Source organism: Drosophila nasuta, chromosome 3 (genome assembly GCF_023558535.2).
Source record: "Drosophila nasuta strain 15112-1781.00 chromosome 3, ASM2355853v1, whole genome shotgun sequence".
Classification (NCBI taxonomy): Eukaryota; Metazoa; Arthropoda; class Insecta; order Diptera; family Drosophilidae; genus Drosophila; species Drosophila nasuta.
In genome coordinates this window covers 29055976-29072547 of record NC_083457.1, presented here as the reverse complement: position 1 = coordinate 29072547, position 16572 = coordinate 29055976, and the positions used below count along the sequence as shown (strand labels likewise).

General features: G+C 38.5%; 7 protein-coding genes across 8 annotated transcripts in view; 3 read left to right on the top strand and 4 right to left on the bottom strand.

Annotated features, from left to right (window-relative positions):
* LOC132789902 (uncharacterized) overlaps nucleotides 1-9362 on the top strand; it is a 33274-nt gene extending 23912 nt beyond the window's left edge. For both annotated transcript variants that reach the window (XM_060798232.1, XM_060798233.1), the window contains 2 exons: nucleotides 3837-4671; nucleotides 8402-9362. In XM_060798232.1, the coding sequence (XP_060654215.1) occupies nucleotides 3837-4671; nucleotides 8402-8655 (1089 nt within the window). In that variant the 3' untranslated portion in view covers nucleotides 8656-9362. The remainder of the gene's footprint in view (nucleotides 1-3836; nucleotides 4672-8401) is intronic.
* LOC132790062 (calmodulin) lies at nucleotides 2342-3107 on the bottom strand. The gene has a single exon (XM_060798493.1). The coding sequence runs from the start codon at nucleotides 2910-2912 to the stop codon at nucleotides 2463-2465; it is 450 nt and encodes a 149-aa protein (XP_060654476.1). The 5' UTR covers nucleotides 2913-3107; the 3' UTR covers nucleotides 2342-2462.
* On the bottom strand, nucleotides 6832-8069 carry LOC132792645 (uncharacterized). Its single transcript, XM_060802082.1, has 5 exons — nucleotides 8037-8069; nucleotides 7897-7980; nucleotides 7671-7825; nucleotides 7297-7581; nucleotides 6832-7236 (listed from the first exon to the last, which is right to left on the bottom strand). The coding sequence occupies exons 1-5, from the start codon at nucleotides 8065-8067 to the stop codon at nucleotides 6832-6834; spliced, it is 960 nt and encodes a 319-aa protein (XP_060658065.1). The 5' UTR covers nucleotides 8068-8069.
* Nucleotides 9363-9370: 8 nt separating the features above from the next.
* On the bottom strand, nucleotides 9371-11300 carry LOC132789906 (protein lifeguard 1-like). Its single transcript, XM_060798237.1, has 3 exons — nucleotides 11125-11300; nucleotides 10476-10747; nucleotides 9371-10407 (listed from the first exon to the last, which is right to left on the bottom strand). Exons 1-3 carry the CDS (start codon nucleotides 11171-11173, stop codon nucleotides 9808-9810), a joined length of 921 nt encoding a protein of 306 aa, XP_060654220.1. The 5' UTR covers nucleotides 11174-11300; the 3' UTR covers nucleotides 9371-9807.
* A 451-nt stretch (nucleotides 11301-11751) lies between these two features.
* Nucleotides 11752-13643, bottom strand: LOC132789903 (protein lifeguard 2-like). Its single transcript, XM_060798234.1, has 3 exons — nucleotides 13327-13643; nucleotides 12616-12956; nucleotides 11752-12552 (listed from the first exon to the last, which is right to left on the bottom strand). Exons 1-3 carry the CDS (start codon nucleotides 13376-13378, stop codon nucleotides 11896-11898), a joined length of 1050 nt encoding a protein of 349 aa, XP_060654217.1. The 5' UTR covers nucleotides 13379-13643; the 3' UTR covers nucleotides 11752-11895.
* Nucleotides 13644-13790: 147 nt separating this feature from the next.
* On the top strand, nucleotides 13791-14093 carry LOC132789908 (uncharacterized). Its single transcript, XM_060798239.1, has one exon. It carries the CDS (start codon nucleotides 13791-13793, stop codon nucleotides 14091-14093), a length of 303 nt encoding a protein of 100 aa, XP_060654222.1.
* Nucleotides 14094-14283: 190 nt separating this feature from the next.
* Nucleotides 14284-16566, top strand: LOC132789899 (mitochondrial-processing peptidase subunit alpha). Its single transcript, XM_060798229.1, has 6 exons — nucleotides 14284-14467; nucleotides 14534-14915; nucleotides 14978-15394; nucleotides 15451-15591; nucleotides 15651-16155; nucleotides 16217-16566. The coding sequence occupies exons 1-6, from the start codon at nucleotides 14415-14417 to the stop codon at nucleotides 16384-16386; spliced, it is 1668 nt and encodes a 555-aa protein (XP_060654212.1). The 5' UTR covers nucleotides 14284-14414; the 3' UTR covers nucleotides 16387-16566.
* Nucleotides 16567-16572: the final 6 nt, after the last annotated feature.

The following is a 16572-nucleotide window of genomic DNA, read 5'->3' as shown; positions in this document are numbered from 1 at the left end:
CCCAGCCATCAACTCATCAACTGTTGACCCCCGGGCAGGGCAGCAAGTGACATCAATTAATTGCATAGTCCGTTGTCCGTTGCCTGTTCGCTTAACTAAAGTTGACTCCGTGTCAAGTCACATAGTGCGCTCGATATTGTTTAATAATTGAATGTAATATAGCACAAATGAGCTTCTGATGACCTGGCAAAAAACGAAAAATAGAAAGAGCTAACTCAGCAAAGGGGTTTGTTCTATGGTATGTTACATAGTGACTGCAAACAGTTGATGTACGGCGCTGTTTATTCATGAAGCGGCAGCGAGTGTCCTTTGAAGGACCTTGTCAACTCGGTAGACCGCAATTTAATGTCTGTCGTCCATCATCTAGGTTTATTAAAAATAAACTCTGTGCAAGGCAAATGTGTGCTGCAGCTTTTCATCAAGTGTTTGGCTTGCTCTTTAGCCAATGACCACTGTATCTCGTGTTATTGTTTATAAATGTGATTCGATCGCAAGTTGAGTCCAAGGCAAACGATAGCTTCGTCGCTATTTAAATATTTAAATTATCACAATCAGACTTCAGTTCTCTGCCCTGCTCTGTTTGTACAATTGCTGACCAAGTTTTCTTGTGTGTCTGTGTGTGTGTGTGTGTGTAATGACACGTTCTCTGCCCCTGCCACCTGCTTACACTCCATTCCCCTTTCGGTCGCCATTAGGAACATGCCAACATTTTGAGTCACGCGCCGCGACCAAAAACAAACTCCAAATTGTCGCATACAAATTGTTGCTCACGTGCCGCGTGCTTGGTTTACTGGAAAAGGAGAGAAACAAAAACGAAAAGTAAATAAAAAGAAATTATAGTGCCGACTTTTAGGCGCTGCGTGCCATGAAGAATGTGGCATGTGGCTAGCAGCATGTGGCATATGTCTAATAGGCGGCCATGTGCTGAGTGCAGCCAATTAGAATAGCAGAGAAGTAGACGAATTCACTCTTGTGTTGTTTTCATTTAATTGCGCTCTTATAATTTTGATTTAATTCAATTCTTAATGCCATTAACAAACTCCTGAAAACTGAGCTTGCCATCATTATCGAAATCGATTTCCTTCATCATATCGTTGAACTCCTCCTCGGTGCAACGTTCCCCCAGATTGTACATCACATTGCGCAGTTCGAGCGGCGATATGAAGCCATCATCGTCGCGATCAAATAATTTGAATGCCACCATTAGATTCTCCTCCTTGGTCAAACTCTCCGAGTGTCTGATCATCATATGTAGAAACTCATAAAAGTCAATTTCCCCATCGCCATCCAAATCGATTTCATCGATCATGTCGTACAGCTCGGCTTCTGTTGGGAAATGTCCAAGATTTTGCATTACTTTCCCCATCTGTTCGCTGGTGATCTTGCCAGTGTTGTGGGGATCGAATATCTGAAATGCCGCGCGTATCTCCTGCATTAGATCATTGTTCATTTCCTCCATGCTGAGCACCGGATTTTAAAATCTTTATTTAAATTTTTACTATGTTGTTGTGTAAAGTGTTGAGCTTGTAATGCTTCTGATTTATGTGTTGTTGCTTAAATATGAAACTTTACTTCAGAGAGTACTTGATAAAAAGTATTTTTATACCCGCTACTCTTAGGGTAGAAGGGTATTATAACTTGGTGTCCACAGGAAATGTATGTAACTAGCAGAAGGAAAGAACCGATCCAATAAAGTATATATATAGTATAGTTATATATATATATATATTATATATTATTATTATATTATATTATTATTATTATATTATACTACATATACATATATATATTATTATTATATTATACTACATATACATATCTATAAGAGAGGATATAGTTAAGATATAACGTATGAAAACATAAATCTTGAATATTTATTTATTTAAAGGTTAGCTATAATTAAAATTAATACTAACGCTATTGGTAAAGCAATGGCAGCGAAGGCCTTCAGCTAAATCTTGAATAATTTAAAATAATTTGTATATTAATACATCAGATATACATTTCGGCATATTTCACCATTTTTTTTTTATATTTATTTGTTATATTTAAAAGATAACACTAAACAGTTTTTGTTTATATTATAAACGAGTCGCGGGTATTTCACAGCTTTCTCGCTCGTTGGCATTTGAATTCGTGTTTCAAAAGAATAAAGATAAAAGCATGCGTGAGAAAAGGATGAATATGCAAAACTAGAGTGACCATTTGCGTGACTATTAGAGTGACCACGTTTGTGTTTTAGCAAAATTAAAAGCTTGCCATGATTAATCTGCATTGCTCACATTACAGCTCACTTTACAGAGACTTACATTTACCTTTAGATAATTTGAGATATTCCACAAGTTTATTAAGCCGTATATTTAGAGCTAATCTCTCAATTTTAAATTGCAATAACAACTAAGACATTAACTCTAAATGCACGTCATAGAATGAAAACATAATAATGCCATCGAATTTTGAGACTAGGATGATTGAGGCATCATGTTGATGAACTCGTCCAGGGAAATTACGCCATCTTGATCCTCATCGGCTTCACGAATCATATCTTCGATGTCCTCATCGGACATTTTCGAACCCAAACTGATGTAAAGTGAACGCAGCTCTGCGGTGCCAATGAAACCATTTTTGTCCTTGTCAAATATGTAATAAGCATCACGCAATTCATCGGGAGGCGCAGGTTGAGTCATCTTTAGCAATAGCACTTCGACAAACTCTTGGAACTCGATGGATCCATTGCCATCGGTGTCCGCCTCGTTGATCATGGACTGCACTTGGGCTTCGTGCAGATGGGCACCGATAGCGTGGCAAACATCCTCCAATTCCCTATAAGTGATGCTATTATCCGCATCAATGTTAATAAGCTGAAAGATCTCCTTAAAATAGCCCAATTGTTCTGTAGTTAACTCATCCATTCTTATATAAGTGTTTTATTTTTAGGTCTTCTTTTTTATTTCTTTAAGATTTTCGTTTTTTTTAAATTTTTTTAAAGGTTTTCTTTGTTTTTATATATATGTTTTTTTTTTGATTTTCTTTTTTTTAAATATTTGTATTTTACATAGTTTTTTAAGGTGTTTTTTTGTTTTTGTGTGTGTTTTTTTTTTTTGTATGTTTACTTAACAAATGTTTGTGTAATATTGAAAAGAAAAATTTAGAATTGGAAATGTAGTTTAGATGAGGTATAACACACATCCTACTAATGAAACAGATTTAAATATTCTTACATTGGAGTGCCAGTTAATTTAATAAGAGTGAATTAAATATGTTTTATTGGTTATTTTTGCATTGTGGCTTGAATAGTCAACAAATTTAGACCCTGACACACTGAAAGTTCTTTGGAAACCAGCGAAAACATGTCGAATTGTCATGCGATTTGCGTCGTCGACATTCATTGAATTTTGGGATGTGGGATTCTGTCAAGCAAAGCCTTAGCCTTATCCTTAGGATGAGGTTGAGGAGACGAAGCAATTGTAGTTTGACACAGAATTTGTTTGGTAGGCCAAACCCTTTTTATCGGCATGTGACACGCCTCCGTTGGAGCTGGGAAATTTTTGACAGCCAGCCGGCAGGCACACGGAAAATATTCCATTCAATGTAAACAAGAGTTTGTGTGTGCGGTGCCCATTGGGACTAATTTAGTTGCCCTCTCCAAGGAGAGCCGCAAACAAATATTCATTCATGTCATGCCCAATGAAAGCAGCGAAGAGAGAGAGAGAGAGAGATACTTCTCACATATGCTGTCAATATTTTGGTGTTAGTTATTGATTAACTTACTCTGAATTTTGCAAACTCGCCAGCTGCTCAACTTATGTATGTCGTTTCATTTTCTGATTTTGCAGGAGAATTTACGCGTGGGCCACGAACGCAAGAAGCTCGAACTTGAGCCCAAATATCTGCTGCTCTTGGGCTACACATCGCCACTGGGCAATGATGACAGCCATCTGTCGCCACATGCAGCACAACACACAATCAAGCCGGCTCTCGACGAGAGAACGGCGCTGGAGCACGACGATGGCCTGGCGATAGCAGCACCCGATCTGCAGCAGCTGGAACAGCAGCGAAATCCACGCAAACGCGTCACGACACCGTACAGCGGCATCAAGTCGAACTTCACCATCGTGACCTATGTGCAGGAGGGTCAAGCAGCCTCGGCCATACTGTTGGCCCAGAATATTGCAGCCAAGCTGCCGGGCGAATATTTGCTCATCTACGATCTGGGCGTATCCGAGGAGCAGTTGCGTTCATTGAACGCCTACTGCAACAGCAGTCGCTGCACTGTGATCACCTACGATCTGACGGAGTTTCCGTCGTTTGTCAACGATCAGCGAACGCACGCGTATCGCCCGATTGTGATCAAAGATGCACTGCGACGGGCCAGATCGGTGCTGTTCACCGAGAACTATATGCGCATCCGCGGTGGCTATCGGGAGCTGCAAACGCTGCAGCGACGTGCCAATGTCTCCGGCGTCCTTGGCTGGAATACACCGACAGCGGTTTCGTCGCGCACGCATCCAAAGATGTTCGATTACTTTGAATCGGATGCGGAGAACTTCATATTCCTGCGTATGGTTGATCTCGATGCAGTCTTCTTTATGGACAGCACGTTTGTCACCGACAAGATCATGTTGCCATGGCTAAAGTGTTCCCTAACACTGGAATGCATCGATCCAATTGGTAAGTGATTCGAATTATGATGTGTGTCATTAGTTGATTGGTTGACCACCAAAACTCCCGCTCCATTTGGGGTTGCCTCTAATATGCATAGTTGGGTGGGTGGTTGAGTCACCTCCTCGTCGTGCCGCAGATCAATCAAAATCACATTCAGCAACCTCAGCACGAGCTCTGGGCTCTGGGTTAACCAAGTGGGGTCCCACAACACGAGACACCGTCAAGAACTAATGACCCCCATTTGCAGCGCATTTGCCTGATGATAGCCAAGCATGCCAGATAATTGGCGAGGGGGAAACCTTTTGTGGGACATTCCAAGTAACATGTCATAGCTTTTAAAGCGTATGTTCGCTTATATAAACCGACATAGACGACATTTTGCGCAATTGAATAGGTTTGCCATTAGGTCGCCGGGTTCTTGAACACCATTAACACCATTCAGCTTTATTTCACATCGAGAATTTATAGATTACTTAACTTAACAAATGTAATTCGTACGCGAATGACGCAGCGCTTTTATGAAACCCCTCACAGGGCCAAGCACAAAATGCCCGATGATAATCCAGAGAAATTTGGGTAAATCAGCGTGTATATTGCCAGCTGCATACATATGCTCATCGGGTTGAAGATTATAGCCATGGACACCACAAAGCATTAGATGCGTATCGTAGATAATGTACCACGCCTCAAAGGTGACTCCATAAAAGCTGACCATCCGAAAGAAACAGTTTACGTATAAAAAGTAGGACAATAGCACAATCAGACCATAGACCAATAATATTATAAGGATACCGATGGCATGGCTAAACTTAATTCTCTGCTGTGTGGTGTACAAGACGAGAACGATTAGCTCGATTATAATCATCAACGGATAAGCGTGAAGCTGTGAATAAAATCAATGAAATCAATTATTGTTTGAACATTTGTGAACATTTACGTACCCAACGCGACTGATCGATATGGATTAGATATAAACTCGTGCTAATTGGCGTTGAGATCGATGTTAGAAAATAAACCAAGTAGTTGAAAGGGGCCGGTCGTCGCCAGGTGCGAAAAACATACAGCGAGGTGTAGAATACGATAACAAATACGAAATATGCCCATCGTATAGGCAGCACTCTTAGTATAGTCGCATAAGGAATACATATTTCCAAGCAGGGCATGACCAGCGCAATCTGCAACTAAAATAATGAAAATCACCAAAAATATCATTCGCCACTAAAACAATTTATTTTTCACATTTTATACATTGCTTTCAATGAAGGGTTAAGGTTACATTTACTGGGCTTATTTCTGGTTGATCCAGATTATTGTATAATCTTTTATGTTTCATATTTTATTAATGCTTTATACGAGAAGTGCGAAAAATATATTCGTAATATAAAGAAAGAGCTGTCTGATGATATAGCCATCTATTAAAATTGTTTGGTTGGTATGTTTTATTTTCTTTAGTATATTTTAAATGAATAAGTATTTCATTATACTAAATCGTCACAATCGACGCTAAACAAATAATTGAAGGAATTTTAATTATCGAATTTATCATTTTCGAAGCCATATAGAAAATTTAAATTATTGAATATAATTCTTGTCGTTGGTTGCATTCAAAAATATATTTTGCTAATTCTTACTTACCATTAGCAAGCCGTAAAAACGACGTACAAATCTCCGCCTCGGTCCGATATCGGGCATATCAAATTCACGTGTGGGTCCATGTAATTTATCCAACAATAGTTCACACTGAACGGAGGAATCTTCAAATTTATCATAGAAATTATTATATTTTTAAAAGAATAGAACCGAATGCTACCTGATGTTGCCTGCCATTCATCAGGACCCATTTTTGTTTACTAATCGCTAGATATTTAACCACAACTCATCATTTACTAAATGTAACTAAATGGGAAATAATATCAAAACGATAAAATAGCAAAACAGAAGTTCGTATAATTTGATAATACAATTTGTGTGCTATCTATACATGAAAGTAATTAACAGATTGCGAGATAACATTAGCTGAATCTGCATTCGATAGCTTTAGAGTAATTGAATTCATAGAACTACGCCAAATAAACAAATATAATGAAATAAGTTCTCCATTAGGAAGCTGATTCTTGGAACAACTTTAAGCTTTATTTCACAACGTAAACTTAATGATTATTTAACTTAACAAATGTTATTCGTACGCGATTGTCGCACCGCTTTTATGAAATTTCTTATGGGATCAACAACAAAATGCCTGACGAATACCCATAGAAATTTGGGTAAATCAGCATGAATATTCGCAGCTGCATATATATACTCATCGGGTTGAAGATTATAGCCATGGTCGCCACAAAGCATTTGTCGGGTATCGTAGATAATGTACCAGGCTTCAAAGGTCACCTTATAAAAGTAGAGTATTCGGAAGAATCCTTGTATGAAAAAAATATAGACCGATAACAGGATCAATCCATAAACCGAATATATTATAAGCACGCCGATGGCATGACTAAATTTAAATCTCTGCTGTGTGGTGTATAAGACGAGAACGAGCAGTTCGACTATGATCATCAACGGATAAGCATGAAGCTGTAAATAAGATCGATGTAAACAATAAATGTATATTGAACTTTTTGGAGAATTACGCACCCAGCGTGTCTGATCGATATAAATCAGATGTATACTTGTACTAATTGGCATTGCGATCAATGTCAGCAGGTATATGAAGTAGTTAAAAGGCGCTCGACGTCGCCAGTCGCGATAAATATACAGCCAGGTGTACAATAGGATAATAAATACGAAATATGCTAAGCGAAGAGGAAGCTCAATTAGTATATGTGCATAATGAATGCATATCTCCAAGCAGGGAATGATCATCGCAATCTGCAACTGAAACAGAAAGACAGTTGTGCGAATAAATTGTGAGAATTTGCATTATCATTTTAATTGTTGGTCAGAATTTTATTAACTTGTTGTTGACGTATTTGAATGTTCATTTAATTTTTGGAAATGATTCATAAGATATACTTAGATTTCTTAAAATTCAGATCTTTGCTCACCATCAGCAAGCCATAAAGACAACGTACAAATCTTCGTCTTCTCCCGACATCGGTTATATCAAATTCGCGTGTAGGTCCGTGTAAATCATCCAACAATAATTCGCACTGTATGGCGGCATCTTGAATTGATATTTTTTTGTAAACGTATTATATTTATAAAAAAAAAAAACAAAATATAACTTAATAATACCTGATGTAGACTGCCTTTCAAACTCTTGAGTAGGTTGGGGATAATTGTCCAACAATAATTCGCATTGTGTGGCAACATCTTGAGCTGTTTTTTCTTTTGTAAAATTGATCACATTTTAAATAAATAATTCAAAATAATACCTGAACTAGTCCGGCACTCAATAAAGCCCATTGTTGTTCGCTAATCGTTAGATATTCAACTGAGTTGTGCATCATTAAAAAAGCCCTAACTGTAACTAAATGGCAAATACCTCGATAAAATATCAAAACATTTAACTGGAAGTCAGTATAATTTGATAATGCATTCTATATGCTATCTATACATGACAGTAATTAAGAGATTGCCTGATAACATCAGCTCAATCTGCATTTGAAGTGTCATCGATCGCTTCAGAGTAATTGAATTTATTCGACTATACCAAATAAATTCCCTTGGTCCAATCTGATAACCTCGCCGTCACGCCTATTGAACCTTTAGTAACTTTACCCTTTATTTTTCCGCTCAGGTGCCCAATCGAATGGATGTAAATATAATAAGAAACCGCTCTATCGCTACTCTGGCTGCCATGGCTATGATGCATCAGCTTTCAATATTGTGCTGGGATTAACGCTCCGCCTGGACGACTCCAAGTACTCGCTGCCCAGCAATTCGCCGGAGAACATGTTCTACAAGGAGACGCTGGAGCAGGCGACTAAGATATTGGAGAATCGTCGCAGGAATGCCAGCGAAACATCGGATCATCCATTCACGGAGGACTAAGGGAATGATGCATCGTTCGATCTTTTTCCATATTGGTTAAAACACACACTCAGGAGCCGCTGGATCAAAGCAAGCAAATATTGCTAAAGACACTAATTGTCATCAACATTTAGTCTTTATTATTTAGACAAGCGAATAATTGAAGCTTGTACACAATTTCATCGCACACAAGCAAGATAACAACATATTCATAAAACCAACACATACAATATGGATCATATCGAGAAATACATTCGTTGTCTGGAGAATTACCGAGTACTTAGATCAAATTAATTCAATTGATGAAAATTAAAATTAAAAATGTAATATTAAGCGTCGAGTGTTATGACACATTGACCACGGCCAGGCCAGAGAGCTTCTATATCCAGAAATGAAAACACATGGGCTACTTATTAAAACATTTTCTGTGTATCAATTGATGAATAATTATGTAGGCATTTTATAATTAAGGCTCTCTTGCTACTCTTAAATATGTTTAATTTGAATTAGCATGTAAATATACTATGACAACAACAGCAGCAGCAAACAAACAAAACAAAACATAAAATATATTTTGTGATTGTATTTTGATAGTAACACCATATTCATACATATTCGCTATAAATAACTCAAGATAAACTAACTGTACTATATAGGAAATGAGCCAAAAAAAATGAAAGAAAACGAAAGCGTAATAAAAATAAGAGAAACAACAAAAATATATTAAATGCTTGGTTTTATTTTACTCTGATCGACATACATCTGTAATACATATCATAATAGTATAATTTACATATAATCATAAAGTAATTCACAAACATTCATAATGTATAGGTATATTTATAGATGTATATATAATAAGCACAAAATGCATCCATTAGTCTGATCAAGCAGCATAAGTAACTAATCATTAAATGAGAATTTGACGTTTACACAAATCTTTTGGCATACCATTGAATGGTCACTAATCCGCTTTTCTTAAGTTTGTTCTTTATAATCATTGGAGTCTTGTCGTTGTAGATTCTCACTGTTCACTTTTCAATTAATTGTGTTGTTAGTTACGTGTTTAACATCGTTTTACATTTAGTGTAATTAAAATATTTATGTATAATTCGATTCATAGTTCGGCATTAATTATGAGGTTTGTAATGTAAACTATAACGGGTTGGCGGTTTACCGCCTTGCCATACGTAATACGTATAGGAAAATGCGCACACAGTCCACGTATAATGTTAATGCAGCAAATATATATTCCTCCGGGCTAAACTGATACTTGTGCGTGCCACCAATTATCAATTGGGTATCATAGATTAGCAGGAAACTGGCAATCAAGGCACCAAAAATCGACACTGCCGTCTCGCCGAAAGTCTCCCGCAGAAATCCACCAGCAAGAGCAAGCAGCAGCAAACAGACAACAACGGCAATCATAACGCCACGCCAAGCTGTGAAATCATACTTGGTTTGTATGGCGAATATGGACAATGCGATAACCAACACGGCGGTAACTCCCACAGCCATTAGCACCAGGTTAGCATCCATTGTGCTCGATATGGCGCCCAGTAGTAGGGACATGGTAAATGTGAATAGACCGAGGCATATGAAATTGATCGGATAGCTGCGTCTGGCTGTTTCGCAGCATGCCATCGATAGGAGGACGACCAAATTAACGATCAAAGCGGCGAAGAGCACTTGTTGGTTCTGGTAGACAAACCTTTTTGTCGGTTCATGATATAAAAAGATGCTGATAACGCCACAGGTAAACAATAATTGCATCTGCAAATATGAGAGATAATAATTTAAGTACAATACTCTGTAGCATTAGCTTTACATTCACAACTTACCACAAGAATCATATAGACCTTCCGAATGAAGCCCTTGCGTATGCTTTCCTCTGTAAACCCGAAATTCTTAGGTTCTAATCCTGTAGTATCGTCCATTCCGGGACTAGTAATAATAAGTCCAGGAGTATTACGCATTATAAGGTCCCCACTCTCCAACATTGGAGCGACATTCATCATAGCAGTATTTGAATTGTCTGCCGCCTTTGTTTCGGTTCCGCTTTCTGGAGCAGGCAATGCAATCGGTGGATAGCGCTCGCCATTGTTGACTGGTTCTAAAATGTTATTATTATTTAATTCTTTTCGAATACAGTCCCACTATTTTTCATGTCTAGACTTTTGTATCTACAGTTCGAATAAATAATGCGTCATTGACGCCGGGAAAAAAGTATACATACAAACATACATACAAATATTGAATTTGTATCCACAATGTGCGTGAAATAAGTAGCTAAGAAATATGATAGATCATAGAAATTCAATTTGAATTTAAAATATTTACTTACATCGAAATCCATTTACCGGTTATGGTTACAACTAATTAATATATATGTATGTGTGTATGAATGTTTGTATGTATACATTCGAAAATGTTTATGCTAAACATTCGAAGAATATGTTGTGAAAGTTTTTGTATTTATTGTCAACTTACTAGGCAAGTCATCCAGGTTGACTGGTTCTGTTATTCGATTGTAGGACATTTTTTGATTCTATATTCAATTTGCAGATAACCCCGGGTGAAATAATTCAGTAACGACACTATTGGCGTGCATGAATGCACAACCGCTGTTATCTCAGTACGTAGTTCTTTTTAAATGGACCAATTGGCTGAGTTCTAAGAGATGGCACAATGACGTGTTTTTTTCGAAAAAGAACACCGACTCACGAGCACAGAGTGAGCGTAACATCAAATTGTTCTATAACACAATTTATAAATGCACATGGCTCAATTTGAAAATATATAAGCCCAATAATAAGATAATAACAATTATAGTCGATAGAGTGTATTTATATATCACAAAATCTAAAACACTCGTGACAAGTTCGTGCTAATTTTCGAAATTGCCATCTGCCGTAAAGTTTATTCTTAATTTGGCACTCACAGCAGTATTACAAACAGAGCTGCCAACTTAATCGAAATAAAGGGTGTACGCTTTTTGAAAGCATGATTTCGCGCCTTGAAATCAATTCGGTATTGTGGGCGGACTTTCTCTTAAAATAAAACGTAGTCGATCATAAAAATTCCCAAGTTACCAAAGCAAAATCAAACATTTCTTAAAAGTATATTACATTTATTTTCTGTGTGTACATGGTTATCATTCCATTTTTGAAATTGATTTTTGTTTAAGTTTACGCTATTGACTTGCTTGAAGACATTGTCAGTGTGAAATCCCTGAGTATATCATATATGGGTAATTTAAAATTATGCATTTCGTAGACTGGCCGGCAAATCCTGCTTAGAAAGTACAAGAATTGGGCTACGTTTTTTAACACGTGAGAATGGAATAAGAAAGTCTATGCTATCGAAATACAATGATAGCGCTCCAAAAGTATATTCATTCGGTTTGAACTCATACGTATGCCAGCCGCAAATAATACGCTGTGCATCGAAGATTATCGATGAGCAAACAACCAAGGCAACAAAAATACCTAGTGCCGCTTCCCAGAAACTATCAAGTAAAAATCCAGCAGACAATCCAAGAGCTAGAAAAGAAATTATGATGGTAATTCCACCGCATCTCCAAGGCGTAAACTTGTATTTCGTTTGCATTACGAATATAATCACGGCAGCAATATTCACTGCAGTCATTACTGTTATCATTAGTAGCAGATAGTGAGTCTTCAGTAAGCTGGTCGCTATACCAAAAAATAGTGACATGGTGCAAGAGAATATGATCAGAACCACTAAATTAATCGGATGTTGGCGACGAATTTTTTCACTGCATGAAGTCATAATCACTATGATAATGTTAACAATCAGAGCAGGGATTATTACTTCTTTGTTCTCCAATACGAAATGTTTTGTTGCTTCGTGGTATAAGAAAATGCTTATAACGCCCGTGGTAAAAAGTAATTGTGTCTGCAAACAATTGATACAAATTTTTAGTCATACTTATAGTTCAAAGTAGTGTGTAGACTTTACCATCAGTATCGTGTAGATATTACAAAGAAAGAGTTTTTGGGTGCTTTCGTCACAAAGCGCCAAACTGTGCGGATGTAAATCAGGAGCAACAAAAAACCCAAATACAGTTTCTGTTAAAATAGTCACAGTGCCTGTAGTCGATGATGCGATATAGTATTTTGCGTTGCCCGTCAGGTTATGTGTGATATTATTCTGTCCATTATTATTTATTATTTGTTGAAGTTCTGTAGCCGGCGATGATATAAAATATTTTACATTGTCTTCCGGATTATTTTCTGCATCATTTTGTTGTGCTCCCTGCGGAATTTGGCGAGTGTTGTTGCCATCATCATTACTTCGATCTGAAATTAAATTTTGTTTAATAATTTACTCCTGAAATTCGAAAACTTTTCTCTTATTGCCGAGGCCTGTGCGCCTACAGAGATCACATAATGCCAATTGTATCAGATACATTCATTTTATACATGCTTGTATAACATTCACTGCAAACAGAAGATACTTACCTTAGAAACACGTTTGTTTAGCACTTCGCTCGAATGATTTGTATTATATTGAAATCCCGGAGATGGTATTGTTATTATGTGAAATTGGTACGCCAAATGAAATTTCGATTGAACCACACACACACACACACACACACTCATAACTATGTATCTACGTATGCGTATTTGCAATTGTTTACATATGTCGAAGATGATGTCAACAACTTACTTTGAACGCTTCTTTCTTCATCTTCTGGCTCAGTCATCCGTTCATAATTCATTTTAATCTTTTTTTAGATCTAAGGATCACAGCTGCGTGTTGTTTTTACGCTTTTACACTTTTGAATATGCAAATTGTTTTTTGTGGGTGTTTGCCGTGCTTTTTGCCCAAAAAAAATTGCTATCTGGTGGATCGTCGAATTTCGCATATACATTTTTGCCAATCACACATAACGCGTGAGCAGCGCTGCCCACTTGTTTGAAAGAGACCGCGCCATTTTGAGCATTAAAAAGCTTTTCTGTTCATCGATCGAACTTGAAACAAGAGCTGCAAAAGCGCAGTTAGTGTAATTTCAGACACAATAACTGAAACAAGCTTAAATTCGCATACGAAACGAGTTTAGCCACAAAAGCCACTATCTTATTGTAAACGAAAAGTAAAAGTGAACTGTGCGTGAATATAAACCAGCTGCGATGTTTGTAATTACGAAATTTTTAAGTTTACTAATGCTTTTTGTGTGCGCTCAATACCAACTGAGCAGTGTAAATGCATATGATCCAAATGATACAAAAATAGTTGAATGCTGCCTTCCCCCCGAAGGAATGTTTGAGGCGTTTTATCCACGGGAAGTGGAGGGCATTCCAAATAGTGCTTCTCGACCCGCTCATGGGCATGGAAGCTTTTTTAAGCATAGAAATCCTGCACTGGTGGACACAAAAAATGCTGCTGCCTATGGATATCGTTTTGATGGAAAAAGACGATTCAATTTTGATTAATTTTAATAAGTTCCATTCAATGTATCAAAATACAATACTAAAATAAAAGTAAATTCGATTCAAAAAGAAAATGTGTATTGGAACATGTCTCTTTCATTTAAATTTTCCCCCGCTGACTTATCGATATATTGGAAAACGCAGCCCTGGGCTAGTTGCTTATCGTCAATTTCGAATTGACAGCTGTCAAGAAGAAGAACATTTTCTTTTCGTCGAAAATATGTCTTTGAAACAAATTTCCTGAACGCAACAAAATTCAAACATTTGAAATTGTAAATAAATCGTTGAAAACGCTCAAGGCCAGTTCAAAATCACCTGCAAGTCATGAATGTGCGCAGCTTCAGTATGCTGAGGGCTCTTAAAAACTCATGGCGCACGTAAGAAATACAAGTGTGGACAGCGGCACCCGGTAAATGTAATTTCATCAATTGTTATTTAACTAGATTTCCCCGACGATTTGCAACCAAAGTGACGACAGTTGGTGGCGATGAAATAGGAAGTGGCACGGGCATTGGACAAATCACCGGCCGCGTGCGTAGCCAGGAAGGTGGTCCACACAAAATAAACACGCCGTCTAAAGAAGTTGTTACGCATTTGCCCCCACTTACCGATCCACTGCCTAATTTGCCAGAGGCCGTATACGCTGAACCGTTGGCCGAGAGTGCATCAACCAAAGTGACAACGCTAGCCAACGGATTGCGCATAGCATCCGAGCCACGTTATGGCCAATTTTGCACTGTTGGGCTTGTGCTGGACTCTGGACCACGTTATGAGGTCGCCTATCCCAGTGGCGTATCACATTTTCTCGAAAAGCTTGCGTTCAATGTAAGTGCGATGTGATTTATTTTATCATCAGCATTCAATCTTTAATCATTTTCACTTTGCAGTCAACAGTTAACTTTCCCAATAAGGATGCCATACTCAAAGAGCTGGAAAAGAACGGAGGCATATGCGATTGCCAAAGTTCGCGTGATACCCTCATCTATGCAGCCAGCATTGACAGTCGTGCTCTCGAATCTGTGACGCGTTTATTGGCCGATGTCACGTTGCGGCCAATTCTCAGCGAACAAGAAGTAAACCTGGCGCGTCGTGCTGTCAGCTTCGAATTGGAGACATTGGGCATGCGACCCGAACAAGAGCCCATTCTTATGGATATGATTCACGCAGCAGCTTATAGAGACAATACGCTTGGATTACCAAAGCTTTGCCCACCACAGAATCTGGAGAATATCGATCGCAATGTGCTGATGAATTACTTGAAGTATCATCACGCGCCGGATCGCATGGTTATTGCTGGCGTTGGCGTAAGTTGCCTTCTATAATGCGCAGTTTTCGCATTAATATTAATATATTAAACCAGGTGGATCACGATGAGCTGGTAGAGCATGTAAAGAAGTACTTTGTGGAAGATCAAGCCATTTGGGTGAATGAAAATGCAGCAAACTTGGGACCTAATCAAGTGGACACTTCTGTGGCGCAATACACGGGCGGTTTAGTCAAGGTGAGTGTTGCCCACCTGCGAGAAAACTAAACTTGATGTAACGTTTCTGCTAACTATAGGAAAATTGTGAAATTCCCATTTATGCGGCAGCCGGGCTTCCGGAGCTGGCGCATGTGGTGCTCGGCTTTGAGGGCTGCTCCCATCAAGATCGCGACTTTGTGCCACTGTGTGTGCTGAATATCATGATGGGCGGCGGTGGCTCTTTCTCTGCCGGCGGTCCCGGCAAAGGCATGTACTCTCGCCTCTATACCAAAGTGTTGAATCGCTACCATTGGATGTACAGCGCAACGGCGTACAATCACGCATATGTGGACACTGGTCTCTTCTGCATACATGGCAGTGCACCACCCCAGCATCTGCGCGACATGGTCGAAGTATTGACGCGTGAGCTGATGAGCATGGCCGCTGAGCCGGGCCGTGAGGAGCTGATGCGCTCCAAGATACAATTGCAGTCCATGCTGCTGATGAACCTGGAGTCACGACCAGTTGTGTTCGAGGATGTGGGACGACAGGTGCTGGTCACAGGGTATCGCAAGCGTCCAGAACATTTCATCAATGAGATTGGTAAGTTAACTGAAGCGAAAGCAAACTGACAAAGATGTTCAATTAATGCAATTACTTGCAGACAAGGTAACTGCTTCGGACATACAACGAGTGGCACAAAGACTGCTAAGCTCCGTGCCATCGGTGGCTGCTCGTGGTGATATCCAGAATCTGCCAGAAATGTCGCACATAACCAATGCACTGAGCAACAGCGGGCGTTCGCTTGGACGTCGTTTATCGCTCTTCAAATAGCGATAAAAAAACCTCAGTAATCGAGGAGTTAATTAATTCGTATTGCATTTTGTACCATGGGCATTCAAATCGATGTAATTTTGTTAAGAATTTGAAACCCTTATGCAAAATCTAAATTGATCCTTTCATTTTCGTTCCTATGGATTTGTTATTTGATCAGATAAATTTGGTAAAAGGAAACATTTA